The sequence below is a fragment of the Pinus tabuliformis genome, chromosome 6, assembly GCF_031772625.1.
Source record: "Pinus tabuliformis cultivar Carrire ecotype Pingquan chromosome 6, CPIR1, whole genome shotgun sequence".
NCBI classification, from domain to species: Eukaryota; Viridiplantae; Streptophyta; class Pinopsida; order Pinales; family Pinaceae; genus Pinus; species Pinus tabuliformis.
In genome coordinates, this window is record NC_142292.1 from 812,278,612 (window position 1) to 812,296,655 (window position 18,044).

General features: G+C 32.6%; 1 protein-coding gene across 2 annotated transcripts in view; it reads right to left on the minus strand.

The window, feature by feature from the left end:
• Window positions 1-18,044, minus strand: part of LOC149261278 (actin-related protein 7-like) — a 318,254-nt gene that overhangs the window by 18,938 nt on the left and 281,272 nt on the right. Inside the window, exon 7 of one of the 2 annotated variants that reach the window (XM_089421955.1) lies at window positions 9,398-10,064. The exons of the other annotated variant lie outside the window; for it this stretch is intronic. Coding sequence (XP_089278081.1) covers window positions 9,912-10,064 — 153 coding nt within the window. The 3' untranslated portion in view covers window positions 9,398-9,911. Of the gene's footprint in view, window positions 1-9,397; window positions 10,065-18,044 lie in introns of those variants that run through there. 2 annotated transcript variants of the gene reach the window in all.

Here is an 18,044-nt window from a genome sequence, read left to right on the forward strand (position 1 = left end):
TTACATGTTGTAGATGCCCCTTGGCATATGCTGTAAACAGATTTCAAAAAAGGTGCTCCAAAAGATGCATAGATCCTTTCACACCATGCAGGGTGTATGGATTTCAAGAAATAAACATGTAATAGCAAAAATATTTATGTACAGGTGGGGAAAAGTCAGACTTTTCGCCCTTTTTTCTTCTCAACCTTTCTCCAAACCCCCTGTGACTCTGTGGGAGTTATGAGTGCTAATGCAGTTTCAGCCACAGGTTGTGGATTATCTTTATCAGAATTTGATGTGTCTGATGTGTGTTGGCGTTTATTTCTGCCCATATCCATTTCTGATCTTCTTGCCAGTGCTGTGTCTATATCTTCCTGTGGATTTGTATCTTCTGCAGCTGGTTCTTTATTCATCTGATTGTTCTCATTTGGGTTGGCATAATCCATCTCTTCTTCCTCCTCGTCATCCAGGGGAGGTGGTGGAAATTGCCATCCCTTTGCTTGTTTTTCCATTTTCTTCTTTCTGCGGTTGTCTTTTTTGACTGCTGGGCACGTGCTTTGTAGGTGTCCTGTTTGTCTGCAGATTCGACATCTGAATGCAGTGTTTTCATAATCTAGTATCTGTTTCCAGTTGCTCTGTCTATGCTTTAGCTGAATTTGGTATGACAGACCTTTGCTAAGGTCTAATTCCACACATATTCGTGCAAAAGTATATATTCTTTCCTCCACTCGCTGGGTGTCCATTTTAATGTAACGCCCAATAGTATTTCCAATTCCAGCGAGTACTTGTTGATTCCAGAGATGTATTGGGAGGTTGTGTAGCCGCACCCAAACTGGCATCTTGGAGACAACCATTGTGTTTGCATCAAAATCTGGGAACCATGGTGTGATGAAGAGTCCAGTGGATCCCCAGAACCAAGGTCCTTCCTGCATTACTATGTCTCTGTCTATTGCTGATAGAAATTTCACTATGAAAAAACCCTTGGAGCAGAGATGTATTTCGCAGTGCGTGGTCCAGTTCGTGAAGATCCAAAGAAAAAGATCAGCTGGTTTGGGCCAAAAGCAGTTAAATCTGCATATTATTGCTTGTCTTTCATATATGGTGCATTGCTCATCTGTTTCTGGTGTATCTATGTTGTATTCTGGGGTGTGGTTCAGCGGTTCCACAATGTATGGCCTTGCGTCCATCCTGTTTGGTTTGGTGCTGCTCCTTCTGTTTTTTCCCTTGTGGGACGTTTTTGAAGGAAATCTTCCCTGGTTTTTTCTCGATTGAACCAGTACCACTTCCTCCCGCCTTGTCTGGATTCGTTTTATTGTTGGTTGCACCCCGTCTCAACCTCAGGTTGAGGATGATTGTTGACAAAGGTGCAATTCTGTATTCCCAAAGGTACTTTGTGTCTTGTAACACTCTACCCCCTTGTATCAGGTTTTGTGTCCTGATGGGGTAACCCAACTGTTGCATTATAATTTCCTACATTTGCTTGACAGTATCTGTCTCTTTTACCCAAATTATTTTCGATTTTCCTTCTGGGTTTTTTACAAAAACTTGGAATCTGTGATCACTTACCAGGATTCCAGATCTTGTTTTTGGCAGATCTAAGTCTGTGATTCTATTTTGCACATTTTGTTCACATCGACACGTCTTATTCAGTGAGTGGGCTTCCAGATCTGACCAGAAAGAGGGTTGTTCTGCAGTGAAAAGATCTAGATCTAAAAGCCCAAGACTCGTTCTGTACTCAATGCCGTGGAGCGATGGATATGATGCCCAATCAGGGCTCAATGGCAAATGGATGTCAAGATCTGCATCATAATAATACAGATCAATGTTCTGATAAACAAAATACTGAAATATTTCTTCGTACCTTTGGTAGAATCGACGATTTTTCATCTTGAGGGCTCCATTGTTGCTAGAGACAGCACCCTCACCAAGCATGATCTCGAAGGCAGCTACGTCCTTTGAGTAGACTGTCAAAAGGCTGATCCGTAAGCATTTCATAAGCTCATCCAACCCGTTTATGCCGATCAGGGGTTTACTAGCTGTCTTCGCCGCCTGAGGGAGACCCGTATACAACAGATCTGGCCAAATTCGCACCTCTGTTTTCCTTATAAACCCTGTCTGCTGCAGATAACATAGTAACCTTACTCTTGGCGCATCGAAGATGACCAAAGCAGATCATGCGGATTCAAGCTTCTTGTTTATGGAATCTCCGGAGGTTTGGCCGACACGAGTAGGCACCATTGCTATCGCAGAGATCGAAACCCTCGCTCTCGAACGATACCGATATATATATATATATATATATATATATATATATATATATATATATATATATATATATATATATATATATATATCACATGTCAAAGAAGACTCTTGATATTTTGAAGACTTAAGTTCATAACTTAGTGTTGTTCTTTCTATATGCCTAGCAAGAGTGATAACTAAGTCGACCCTAAATTAAGAGAAATTCAAGAGAAATGAACATAAAACATGTTACAGGGAAAATAAGAAAGGCCATAAATATTTTTTTTGTAAAATCTCATTATTGCTTATATGTATTTGAAATATTTTCATGACAAGTACAAATATATAAATATTTATAAATATATATATCAACTAGAAATTTTCAAACCCTATGACATTTTTTTCAAAATATTAATTCTAGGGCTTCCAATTTATCCCTAGAATGCCTACAAACTTTATAGGCTAAAAACTAAGGTCTTCTTAGAACTTAGAGATCAACAATATTTTGTTTTCTTGGGAAAAATGTTGTCAATACTAAAGGTTCAAGGAGGTTAATGGTTAAAAAATATATTTCTTTTCTCCAAGGCACTAGTTGCATAGAATGAATGGTGAATAATTCAAGGTTATGGGATGTGGGGTCAAGTCATTAAGGAAAAGTATATAACTCCAAACATTTTGGAGTAATGTGAAAGAAATATTATTAAGAGAATCCAAAAAACCTCCATTACACGAAAAACAATCTTTAAAAATTTGGAGTAATAGTGGGCTTGTTGAGCTCCCTATAAACTGGACACATGCACCACGATCCATCCTTCTGGTGCACCAATACTACTGGAGCAGAGAAAGAAATTTGACTAGGTTGAATTATACCAACCTCTACATTCAATTTCACTCTTTTGGGCATAGGGATATCTGTACAGCCTGATGTTTGGAGGACACTTCTTAGAATCAAATGAATAGCATGATCATGATCAAGAATAGGTGGGAGACCTTTGGGAGTCTCAAATACCTTCGAATGATTGTCCAAGACTTTTTGGAGATCTGGAGAAATAAATGATTTCGATGTGGGAACCTCTAGCGAACATACTTGTGCAATTACACCTCGGTGTTCCTTCTTTAGAAGCTTTGTCATACCGTTAGAGCTGATTATCTTTCCTGGTTTCCTTGCAATACCCCTTAATTCAACTTCCTTTCCTTCCGCACAAAATTTCATGAAAAGTTCTTGAAAATTAAAAGCTATTGTACCCAAGAATTGTAGCCATTAGACTCCTAGTACAACATCAACACCACCCATTGGAATGGAAAACATTAGGCTATTCAATACATATTCTCCCATGGATAGCTTGATATTATGGCACTTTCCCGAGCAATTTATGGTTCCTCCACTTGTAACCATCACTTGACACTCTGGTGCTGGATATAGAAAACAATTCAATTCCTTTGCTATCTTACAATGAATAAAATTATGGATACTTCCCGAATCAATCAACATTATTATCTTTTTTTTCTTGATATGTCCTTCTATCTTGATAGTTTGAGTAGTGGTAATTCCAACCAATGCATTACAAGATATGTTTAGATTCTTTTGACATTTCTTGTTCTTTTTCTTCTTCCTCTTCACAATCCATGTCGAATAATTTCTTTTCAGCACACTTATGACCTTTAATGTATTTGCTATCACAACTGTAACAAAGCCCTTTTTCTCTTTTTTCTTCCAATTTTTGTGGTGTCAACCTTGTAAATTGTGGAAGGCTAGGGGCAACAACACTTCCATCTTTATAGTTATGAGTGGTAGGCTTCCTGGTTGCCATAATTTTGCTTTCCATTTTTCTTGCTAAACTGAATGCCTTCTCCAATGAATCAGGTTCCCAAAGGTGAACCTCATGTTGGATATTATCCTTTAAAGTCCATATGAACACATCAATCCTATGCTCCTTTGGATACATCTTTTACCCTTATGTTCAATTTTTGGAAGTCCTCAGTGTGCTCCATCATTGAACCCTTTTGTTTGAGATTTATGAATTGGCTAAAAAAAATGTTGCTTTTTGTATCCTTATAATGTGCTATCATTTCTTTCATAAAAATTGCCAAGTGACAATTTGTTTACGAGAGCAAAGCCATTGATACCATACAAACTGATTTTGTTCCAAATATAAAGTTGCAATACGTACCTTTTGTGTGTTTTGCACATTATGGAGATCGAAAAATTGCTCCATTTGTAGTATCAATGTTCTGGGATCCTTGCCATCAAACTTCCTCATATTGATTTTTGGAACATGGTGGGTCTTCAATCCAACATTAGAGCCTTTGAAATCATGATTAACATTTCTTTTGTTCTCATCACGAGTTTCCTTTACTACCCTTTCACCATTAGTGACCATTTCTTGTAGCAGCTTATTCAAATTTATCTTCAATTTTTCCATCTTATCGTCCATGCCATTCATATTAGCTTCCACACCTTTCATCTTGGCTTCATTTACCTATAGTGAGAGTGAAATTTGTTGTATTTGGTCTTGTAATTTTGATATATCATGTTGCATTCCTTCCTCTTCTTCATGAGTCATACTAGAGATTTCAATTTGCTTACTAAGTGTTTCCATTTTCTTTCTTCGGGGCATTAATTAATGCTAATAATTCTTCACTATTCCCTGTGAATTCCTTCAAACTATTTTTTCAAACCAATCTTATGCAAAAGTAAAAAAAAACTTCTCCTTTTTTTCACCTTGTAAAAGTTGTATCTCTGTAACTGCGGATCTCGAATATCTGAAATCTCATCATGCGGTAGCCCTTTGAGTCCTTTTCCTAACCCTGCAAGTCCGATCAAGATTGGATTCTCCAAGGAAGAGTTATGCCAAATCTCCCACGATGATCTGATTATAGACTAGTTCAGTAGAGCGAACTTGTATGTTGTGCCATGTGTCACTGTTTCGACCTTAGTACCTGAAACTGATACCCAGAAAACTACAGGTCATCCCATTTCTGAAAGTTCTTACGAAATTTCAATATGATGCTCAAAACAAAAGTTATGATGATTTTCCCCAGGTCACTTGTTTGGAATGCAATTCGCGAGTCTACAAAAACCATAACTTCCCCAGATCATATCTCCACAAATATAGCGAGACAAGCTTTGAAATTTGGACCTGAAGTTCAGAACGATTTCAGCTCAAATGGGTTTTTTTTGTAGCTTTTGAAACGTCGCAGAAATTTTTTTTATAACAAAAATGCCACGATGACTTGTTTGGGGCAGCAAAACCCTAGAATCCAAAGCTCTGATACCAAATGTTATGAAACCAACGCACAAAAAGATAGAAAAGAAAGATCAACGCCTTAAAAATAAGCTTCTTCGAGAGGGAAACCTCCTTTACATTATACAAATGAATAATTCTTGGATGATACAAATGACTAAACCTCCCTTCTATATATATAGGAGTTTAAGAGGTCACAATATAATCAAGCCGACATAATAGTAATAACATAAGGGCAAAAAAATAACAATAGTGGGTTTCTATGGGACATACTAATAACAATATGGGGACAATAAAGGTACAATAATAACAATAAGGGATACAATGACAATAGCAATGGGGGAATAACTAGTATTATAGGGGCCTAACATGAAGTGATATGACGGTTCATTTTCTCGATATTATGGACACTTGATCCGTGGCTTAACACCCGATTCGTCCATGATCTCTATTTAGAGAGCATGGAGAGTCATTTTTAGGGTAACCGTTCACGAAAGAAGCTTATGTAAATTTTATTTCTTTTTTTAATAAATTGTTTAAAGTGGCCGCGTTGGCTCAGGCCGTGGACCGTTTCCCTCTTTGTGGGTTTTAACCATGTCAAGAATATTGGTGTATTGATCTTTGATCTGTTTGTGAGTGGTGTCCTTTGGTGTTCCATCTGAAGAACTTACCCTGTAAATTCCTACAAATCTAAGCCAAGATTACACTGTTTGGCTAAACTATTTACTCTAATCTAATTAACATAAATTGAAACTTGCTTGAATATGATTAAACTATACATTTCAAGCACAGAGGTATTGTGGCATTTAGACAAGTTGCACACAATTTCATGAATTTATTCTTTGCAAAACCAACAGGATATCAATGGCACTTCAACCAGCATCACTTTCACATTTATTCTTTTTTTTGGTCGGGTTCTTTTATCATTTCTTTTTCTTTTTCTATTTATATTTTCTTTTCATTTTTCTATCTTTTTGGACATCATTTGTAGGGTGAAATATTGTTTAAAACATCTCAAATATAATAATGGTCAGCTATAATCAAGCAATCCTATAAAATTTTATAGGACACTAATAACAACTAATTAAAGTACATAAACACTATTTTGGATTAACCATAGGTTTTTCCTTGTTTTGGTAAAAGAAAAAAAAATCTTGTAACATACTAATATCTTCATAGCATTCTTATCACAACTTGGAAAAGAAGATTAATTACAAAAGTTCATAACCTAAATCATAACATATCTAGAACTATACAAAAAACATGTTTATAACTATACAAAAAATCAGGAAAAGGAGTAGAGCAATTGGTCTTTATTAATTGGTTGTTGGTCAGAAAACAATTTTTGAAACCCATGTACCCTTATTTGTTGCTCTCTAGGAGGTCAAACATTCTTGAAGGGAAGATGAACTTGCAATCTATTAGACAAATCCTAATAAAACATTATATAGATAAATATATACACACCCCAAACATCTATTTTGTTGTTTAAAAGTGTTCATATTTTCAATTTTGTTCCTAATATATCAAACAAAATGCATTATAGAACATGTAATCATATTCTAGAGTTTATATGTGCTTTTTAAAGAATGTAATCAATTAAAATACACAAAATTTTCGTAAAACAATATTCTCTGAGTTAATGAAAAAAACATATCACTTGGCATTACCATCAAACACTTCCCTTCATTTCAAGGATGGTAACTAAGGGTAAACACTAAATTCTTCTAAGTTGTAGGGCTAGGTCAACAACTCATGAATGGATCAAACCTAGCTCAACATTCACTGACAAAGGGTAATAAAGTAGGATTTGAATAGGGGTGGGAATGATAACAATTTTCTTACAACCACTCAAGCTAGACCCAATTTACATAGTAATATTTGAATATATCAACATCTTCATAGCATTCTTACTATAAGCAAAATATTTAGAAAATCTCATGACCTAAAACATAACATATCTACAACCATACTATTGAAAAAACAAAACATCAAGGATGGAGAGTAAAGCAATTGTTCTCCTAAGTGTTTCGAAAATTGTGTACCCCTATTTGTCCCTCTCCAAGCAACCTAATTTCTTAGGGTGGGGAAAGATTACAAGTGTCAACTTGTCACCAAATGGGCATGATGAAGAGGCATTCAAGGATTCCCATCTAAAATAATAAAATCCCATACAAAATATTTAAAAGTTTGAAATTGAAAACACGCCTATTACACAAAATCTCAAAAAGTCTACAACTCAAAATACATATTTAAAACAATACAAAATATTTAAAAGTCTAGAATTGAAAATACATTATTATAGCTCCATATAAATATCAACAAACACAAATTCATAACCTAAAACCTATAAAATATTTAAAATACACAATTTAAAGTATATGTTTATAACTATCATATTGACCATGACCATTATTTTAGAATTTTTTATTATTATAATTTTGCTTAAATTGAAATATGAATTTATAACTACTTCCTCCTTTTTTTTTTAACATTAAAAAGAATTTGTTTTAACATTTCATGCTTATATATTAGTGCAACATTTTATTATTTTATTAATTTGTAATGTTCAACTACACTAATTCTATTCAAATGATGCAGGCCTTAGAAAAAGTATTAATTGGGCATTAAAAAAGAAGTTTCCACAATGATTCAATGGGAACAAAATACTTTGTATTTGTATTTTTATTTCAATTAAAATACAATGCTTAAATGTGAGTATTAGTAAATATTATAAAACAAAATTCATCTGAATTGGGATATATATATATATATATATATATATCATCAGCATCACATTGACAATTTTAAAATTTCAGTAAACATTATCATTAATTGCATATTTTAAAATTGTCAATATTTGACAAAATATGCGTATATACTTGTCAAATGTAATCCTTGCCCCATAAGAGATTGCCTCTTGAGTCTTTACCATTTCAAAATATTAGGGCTTCTTGACAAATGTCAGAATAAGTAATACATAGAATTATACCAAATTATTTTAAAGTCAAATCAAATTTCTATTTTCGTCCTAGCAAAATAATTTGAAGAATATTTCAAATGGAGCAACTAACTCCTAGATTGATTACAAATTTAGTACAAAGAATAAATTTGTTAAACATAAAACATAAATTATTCCAAATGCACAATTAAGTATACATGTTTATATCTATATATTAATATTAACCATTCAATTAGGTTAGAAATTCTCTTTTTATTATAAAATTGTTTAAATTGGATCATGAACTATTAATAGTTATATAAAAATTTAGTTATTTTATAATCAGAAATTATATTATTTTTATTTACATTCAAAAGTGCCCCTTAAATTTCATGCTTAGATATTGATGTATTATTTTTAAATTACATTAACGTATTGCCTTTTAATGTTCTAACGACACTAATTCTATTAAAATAATAATGCATATTTTAGAAAAGATATTAAGAGGGCATAAAAAAAGTTCCCATAAAGTTACATTTGGACCCAAAAAAAAATAAAATTTATATTTGCATTTCAATTACAAAGTACTTAAGTGTGTGCATTGGTAAGTATCATGAAACACATTCATCTAAATTGACCAATAAATATAAATACTTATTTAGTCCAATAATTGTCTTCATTTTTCATGTTTTCTATTTTTCAACAGAGTTTTTCTTCCATTTCTTCCAACTAATCATGTAGCCATGTTTTTAAATGCGAGCATCAGTAATTGTCTACCTTAATGAATTTATAGATAATACTTAGGTAGTGAAAAAAATCATTATATTCAGTTGAGAAAATAGAATGATGATACTGATCTCTGGCCTAGATTGATATCAAAAATTTACTTAGAAAATAAGTTCAAAGATTTACATGGATCAAAGTTGTGGTGCAAGATCATTATATTCAGTTGAGAAAATAAAATGATGATACTAATCTCTAGCCTAGATTGATATGTAAAAGTTTACTCAGAAAATAAGTTCAAAGATTTACATGGTTTAAAGTTGTGGTGCAAGCTTACTATAACAGACTTCAAAACAGAGTTTCTACCAAAAATGTTGAAAAAAACGTGTTTGGTTTAAATTTTTTACATTTAGTCATAAATATCATTTATTGAAGGAATGTAATTAAACATGTAAATATTGTTGAAGCTGTAAAAAAGAACACATACTGTCATAATGAAGAGAAGAGAAAAGGGTCATAGTGCACAAAAATTTTCATTCAAAAGAAGATTTCTATGTTCATGATGCTTCATCCTTTACTTACTGCAAATGTGATTACCAGCATTTCACATGAATCATAGATGACCTAGATTCATCATCCATTGCGTTTGTGATACACTGATGAGGAAAGATGGCATTCGCCAAGACACCACCTCTAATCTAAAACAAATTCCTCAACATGATATCCAACACAATGAAAAATAACAACTTTTGTATGCATAAGAGTGATAAATTGATATTTTAGAAGCATTTCCTATGTATGATAGTTGGCCCAGATTCGTCATACTCTGCCTTTGTGATATGCTGATTCTGGAGGAAGACCGCTTTGGCCAAGATAGCACCTCCAATCCAAGCTGAATTCCTCAACATGTTCTCTGACATATATTCAGGAGGCTGTATCAAAAGCCATGTCAGAGATCATAAATGAAACTTTTCCATGAAGTCCATGCCATATACATCCATAGACAAGTAGAGATTGTGGTCAGTTTTTAAACATCATTAATGGATTCTCTCTTTTTTTATGTTCTTAACGATAATTTCAAAAAGAATTTGTCTACCAACAAATGTGTAAAACTAGGGACTCAAAAGCAACATTCTGAATTCATTTAATGATATAAGCTTCATTCGTGCAATCTGAGCTTTGAACTAATGACTCAAATAATTCACCAAAAGTTTTCTTACTTTTCTTAAAAGTGCTTATATTTTCAATTTAATTGCTAATGTAATATATCAAGCACAACACATTATAGAAAACTCACATAATCATATTTTAAAGAATATATGTTTTTCTATATAACCATATTTTAGAGAATATATGTGCTTATTAAACATTGTAACTAATTAAAGTGCATAAACACTATTTTGGGTTAACTATAGGTTTTTTCCTTGTTCTAGTAAAAGAAAAAAAAATCTTGTAACATACTAAAATCTTTATAGCATCTTATCACAACTTGGAAAATAAGATTATTTACAAAAGTTCATAACCTAAATTATAACATATCTAGAACTATACAAAAAACATGTTTATAAAAACACATTTATAACTATACAAAAAATCACGAAAAAGAGTAAAGCAATTGGTCTTTATTAAGTGTTTGTTGGTTGGAAAACAATTTTTGAAACATATGTACCCTTATTTGTTTCTCTCTAGGAGGTCAAACATTCTTGAAGCGAGGGAAGATGAACTTGCAATCTACTAGAAACAATGGAATGATGTTGCTAATCCCCCTCCAAAATAAAAAAATAAAAAATAAACAAAAAGGAGAAAGCACGAAAACTAATTTACAATTGAAAAAATATTTTCAAAACTACACATCCTAATAAAACATTGTATAGATAAATATATACACACAACAAACATCTATTTTGTTGTTTAAAAGTGTTCATATTTTAAATTTAGTTAATGTATCAAACATAATGCATTATAGAAAATGTAATCATATTCTAGAGATTATATGTGCTTTTTAAAGAACGTAATCAATTAAAACACAAAAATTCATAAAACAATATTCTTTGAGTTAATGAAAAAAAACATATCACTGGCCATTACCATTGCACACTTCCCTTCATTTCAAGGATGGTAACTATGGGTAAACACTAAATTCTTCTAAGGTGTAGGGCCAAGTCAACAATTCATGAATGGATCAAACCTAGCTCAACATTAACTGCCAAAGGGAAATAACTGGGATTTGAATAGGGGTGGGAATGATAACAATTTTCCTACAACCACTCAAGCTAGACCCAATTTACATAGTAATATTTGAACATATCAATATCTTCATAGCATTCTTACCATAAGCAAAATATTTAGAAAACCTCATGACCTAAAACATAACATATCTACAATCCTACTATTGAAAAAACAAAATATCAAGGATGGAGAGTAAAGCAATTGTTTTCCAAAGTGTTTCAAAATTAGAGGCAGTGTTTCGAAAATTGTGTACCCTTAACCATCAAGCATTGAGGATAACTCTTTTTGAAAGAGAGTGGCATGTTAGGCCCCTATACTACTAGTGTAACCCCTTATTGTTATTAGTACAACCCACTTATTATATTGATGTACCCATGTAGTGCCCATATTGTTACCACTGTGCCCTATAGAAGCCCACTATTGTTATTATTGTTATGTCGGCTCTGATTATGTTATGACCCCTTAGATTCTTATATATAGAAAGGAGGTCTTTTCATTTGTATCATCAAAGAATTGTTCATTTATGTAATGTAAAGACCTCCTTTCTATATATAAGAGTCTAAGGGGTCATAACATAATCAGAGCCGACATAACAATAATAATGTTAGGGCACAATAATAACAATAGTGGGCTTCTATGGGGCACAATAATACAATATGGGGGAAAGATTACAAGTGTTAACTTGTGATCCATTAGATATGATGAAGAGGCATTCGTGGATTCCCCTTTAAAAGAATAAAATCCCATACAAAATATTTAGAAGTTTGAAATTAAAAACACATCTATTACCATTCAAAATACATATTTAAAACAATACAAAACATTTAAAAGTCTACAATTAAAAATACATTATTATAGCTACAGATAAATATCAAAAAGCAGAAATTCATAACCTAAAACCTATAAAATATTTAAAATACACAATTTAAAGTATATGTTTATAACTATCATATTGACCATGACCATTATTTTAGAATTTTTTATTATTATAATTTTGCTTAAATTGAAATACGAAATACGAATTGATAATAATTATACAAAAATTTGGACATTTTATAATTACAAAGTAATGTTTTTTTTTATTCACATTCAAAAGAACTTGTTTTAACATTTCAGGCTTATATATTAATGCCACATTTTATTATTTTGTTATGTTCCAAGTACACTAATTCTATTCAAATAAAGCAAACCTTAGAAAAAGTATCAATTGGGCACTAAAAAAAAGTTTCCATAAAGCTTCAATTTGAACAAAATACTTTGTATTCATATTTCAATTAAAATAAAATGCTTAAATGTGAACATTAGTAAATATTATAAAATGACATTCATTCAAATTGACATATATACATATATATATATATATATCATCACCATCACCATCCCATTGACAAATTTAATTGAGTAAACATTATTGTTAATTGTAGAAATTTAAAATGGTCAACATTTGACAAAATATAGTTATATACTTGTCAAATGTAATCCTTGCCCCATTAGAGAATGCCTCTTGAGTCTTTACCATTTCAAAATATTAGAGTCTCTTGGCAAATGTCGAAATAGGGAACACATGAAATTATACCAAATTATTTTAAAACCGAATCAAATTTCTATTTTTGTCCCAACATAATAATATGAAATGAAGTTGTTTACTCCTAGTTAAACACAAAACATAAATTATTCAAAATAAACAATTAAGTATACATGTTTATATCTGTATGTTAATATTAACCATCTAATTATGTTAGAAATTCTCTTTTATTACAAAATTGCTTATATTGAATCATGAATCATGAATTATTAATAGTTATATAAAAATTTAATTATGTTATAATTAGAAATTAATATTATTTTTATTTCCATTCAAAAGTTCCCCTTACATTTCATGCTTAAATATATATATATATATATATATATATATAACATTATCTTATTGCCTTTTAATGTTCTAACTACACTAATTCCATTAAAAAAATAATACATATTTAAAAAAAGATATTTTTAATATAATGCATATTTAATAAAAGATATTAATAGGGAATTAGAAAAAGTTCCCAAAATGTTCCATTTGGACCAAAAAGAAAAGAAAAGAAAAGAAAAATAAGGTATTTAATTTTTTCTTACAAAATTCTTAAATGTGTGTATTGGTAAGTATCATGAAACAACATTCATCTAAATTGGCCAATAAATATAAATGCTTATTTAGTCTAATAATTTTCTTCATTTTTCATGTTCACTATTTTTTAAGAGACTTTTTCTTCCAACCAATCATGTAGCCATGTTCTTAAATGTGAGCATCCATAATTATCATAAACCAACGTTCATCTAAATTGACCAATAAATATAAATACGTATTTACTCTACCAATAATTTTCTTCATTTTTCATTATCAATTTAACAATAAACACTTTTTCCTTGTGACCAATCATATAACCATGTTCCCAAATATATTATTCTCCATTTTAGATTAAATTATCTTAAAGCACAAAGATGAAAGGATTGGATACAAAGGTGAAATAACCCATTTGACATGAATCACACAATTCCAACATAATCATTTTACACAAGCATAAACACGGTCAGTGAAATACATTAGTCCAATTTTCATTGGGCGGACTTTGTTTGATACTTGTTAGTTAACTTCTCATGGTTAGAGACATGCAATTTCAATCAGGGAGAGTCATCACCATAGTTGTGTGTATACTTGAGTAAGTAGTAATTTCAAACGCAAAAAATGGATTCAACCAAAGGAGAACAAGTAGCTCTCACTTGTTTTACCCTTTTTAAATCTTTATAGGAAGATACTGACTACCATTTTAACTCGTTTAGGAAGGCACACTGAACAGTAACTAATTGTTGACAAAATCAATGAAGTGATGTCTTATATTCAGTAATGAAAATAGAATGGTGATACTGATCTTTGGCCTAGATTGATATCTAAAAATTCACTCAGAAAATAAGTTCAAAGCTTTACATGGATCAAAGTTGTGGTGCAAGCTTACTATAACATACTTCAAAACAAGGTTTCTACAAAAAAATATTGAAAAAACGTGTTTGGTGTAAAATTTCTGCATTTTGTCGTAAAAATCATTTACTGAAAGAATGGAATTAAAGATGTAAATATGGTTGAAGTTGTAAAAGAACACATACTGTCATAAAGGAGAAGAGAAAAAGGTAATAGTATGGAATCTTCATTCGAAATAAAGTTTCTAAGTTCATGATGTTTCATCCTTCACTTATTCCAAATGTGATTACTGGCATGCTTGAAAAATAATAACATTTGAATGCATGTGAATATATATATATATATATATATATATATATATATGTTATTTCAGAATCATTTCACATGAATCATGGCCCAGAATCATCATCCATGATACACTGACAAGGGAAGATGGCATTCACCAAGACACCACCTCTAATCCAAGACAAATTCCTCAACATGATATCCAACAAGATGAAAAATAACAACTTTTGTATGCATATGAATAAATTGATATTTTAGAAGCATAACCATGTTCCCAAATATATTATTCTCCTTTTTAGATTAAATTATGTTAAAGCACAAAGATGAAAGGATTTGATACAAAAGTGAAATGACCCATTTGACATGGATCACACATAATTCCAACATAATCATTTACACAACAATTTAATAAACATGGTCATTGAAATACATTAGTAAAATTTTCAGCAATTTCAATCAGTGAAAACCATCACCTTAGTTGTATGTATACTCGAGTAAGTAGTCATTTTGGACGCGAAAAAAGGATTAAGTCGAAGGAGAACAAGTAGCTCTCACTTGTTTTACCCTTTTTAAAGCTTTGTAGGAAGATACCAACTGCCATTTGAACTCGATTAGGAAGGCACAACGAACAATGATTGATTGTTGACAAATATGTGGTTCGATCATTGTTTACACTTTGCGTTAATGAATTTATAGATTAGAATTTATCGACCAAAAACGAGGTGTTGTCCTCGTTTACAAAATCAATGAAGAGATGTCTAGTAGGCAGTGAAAAAAATCATTATATTCAGTGGAGAAAATAGAATGGTGATTGCTAGCCCTGAGGTGCAGTGCTACTATTTTGAAGACTAAAGGAGGGAAATGGTCTATTCTGCTGTCACAGAGAGGTTCTCATACGGTCCATCACCTCACTTTTCTCACTCATCCACTCCCATCCACGTTCACTCATGTCCTAACCCAACCCTCACATCATAACAAAGCTTACTTTCACCTTGGCCCTACATGAATTAATCCATTTTTGCCCCCTATGTATTATTATTTTTCAGAGTGCATGAAAACATGCACTAATGTGCAAAACCCCCCGAAAACCTTACCTTTTCGTCCATATGCACCCGTTCGAACATTTCTCGAGGTCGTCTCATACCTTAGTGTCCCCCTTGGTTGATCTTCCCACTGATCTGACGGTCCACACTTCATCTGACCAACGTTATACGCTCCTCTGCCCGATAGCCATTCGATCTACCCATCTAAAATCTGACGGCGCGGACTTATTCCGCTCCTGCCACGACTTCCAACCTCCGACGATTGATCTCCTTCGCCCATTCTTCCCGATCCAATGACCCTCGTTCACGAGCACCATAGTTCATCCTTCGCCGCCTGACCAACATCTCGACCATCGATCCACACCATCCAACGGCCCACGTGCCCCCGTACCCCACTTCCCACCAGTCACCCGGGGAGGAAATTTGTTGGCTTTGTTAGTGTTCTTGACAGTCGGACAATTGAACTGAAATAACAGAATGCATGGCTGAAAGGGGAAAAAACAACAACACGATACAACTGAACCAACATAAACGATCATGGAAAATCGCTGGCACGGGCAAACCACTTGACAGTGCGGCGAAATTACTAGAATTTGATTACCGTGTTTGTTAGAAATAGAGCTCTCTGAGCTCATGTTTGTCTAGTTATGGCATCAAGTAGTTAGAAGACAGAGGGGATAGATTAAGACATCTCGAGCCTCAGAGAGTTCGAGAGTATTGTAAAAAGCCTATAAATCGCTGAAAGTTCGAAGTAATAAGGGTTCAACTTTTAGAGACTAGATACTCTGTTCCTCCCAGCGTCTCATCTTCATTCCAGTAATACAAGCTTCTTTTGATGTTACATGTTCAATTGCCATCTTCTCCTCTATTCTAAGCTTGCACTTGAATAGGTTATTCATGTTTTCTTCTGTGTCTAATGCCAGATAACTATCATCTTATCTCTGCGTTGATAAATTAGATTTCCAAGCTTCAATTACTTTCTGTAGCTAGCCATTCATATGTGTTTATGTGTGTATCTGCTGGTACAGTTAGGATTCTCCATCTATTCATCGAATCTATAAACTATTGAGCATTAGTGGTCGAAAGCCTTGTCAAGCTGAGGAGTGTTCATGTATGTCTTGAGTGAAAACAGAGTTGAAACAGTGATTTGACTTGGTCCAAACCCCAATCCATTCCAATAGTTTAGAGAACGATATTGAAGATTTATATGTTATTAGGCATCTCCGAGCTACAACCTAGGAGAGTTTCCTGGAGTGCTAACAGTGATATTGATCTCTGGCCTAGATTGATATCTAAAAATTCACTCGGAAAATAAGTTCAAAGCTTTACATGGATCAAAGTTGTGGTGAAAGCTTACTATAACACCATGCTGTCGCAATGAAGAGAAGAGAAAAATGTCAGTGTACAAAAAGCTTCATTTAGGAAGTTTCTAAGTTCATGATGTTTCATCCTTCACTTACTGCAAATGTGATCACTGGCCTCCTTGAAAAATAAAAGCCTTTGAATGCATGTGAATATATATATATATATATATATTATAGTAAAAGCATTTCACATGAATCATAGATGGCCCAGATTCATCATCAACTGCCTTTGTGATACACTGACAAGGGAAGATGGCATTTGCCAAGACACCACCTCTAATCTAAGACAAATTCTCAACATGTTATCCAACAAGATTAAAAATAACAACTTTGTATGCATATGAGTGATAAATCGATATTTTAGAAGCATTTCCTATGAATGAAAGTTGGCCCATATTCATCACACTTTGCCTTTGTGATACACTGATTCTGGAGGAAGACCTCTCTGGCCAAGATAACACCTCCAATCCACACTGAATTCCTCAACATGTTCTCTAACATATATTCAGGAGGTTGTATCAAAAGCCATGTCAAGGATCAAAAATTAAACTTCGCCATGAAGTCCATGTCATATATATCCATAGCTAAGTAGAGATTGTGGTCAGTGCTTAAACGCCATTAATGTATTCTCTCCTTCTTTGTGTTCTTAACCCTAAATTTAAAAAGAAATTGTCTACCGACAGATGAGTAAGACTAGGAACACAAAAGTAGCATCATGAATTCATTCAATGATATAAGCTTCATTCCTGCAATTTGAGCTTTGAACTACTCACTTAAATAGTCAGTGGACCTACTATAACTTAAAACAAACTCTCGAGATTTTGACGACTTAAGTTCAAAACTAGTGTTGTTCTTGATATATGCTTGTCAAAAGTGATAATTAAGTCAAGCCTAAATTACGAGAAATTCAAGAGAAATGAACATAAAACAAGTTACAAGGCAAAAGAGAAAGGCCATAAATATTTTTATGTAAAAGCTCATTATTGCTTATATGTATCTGCAATACTTGAATGACAAGTACAAATAAATAAA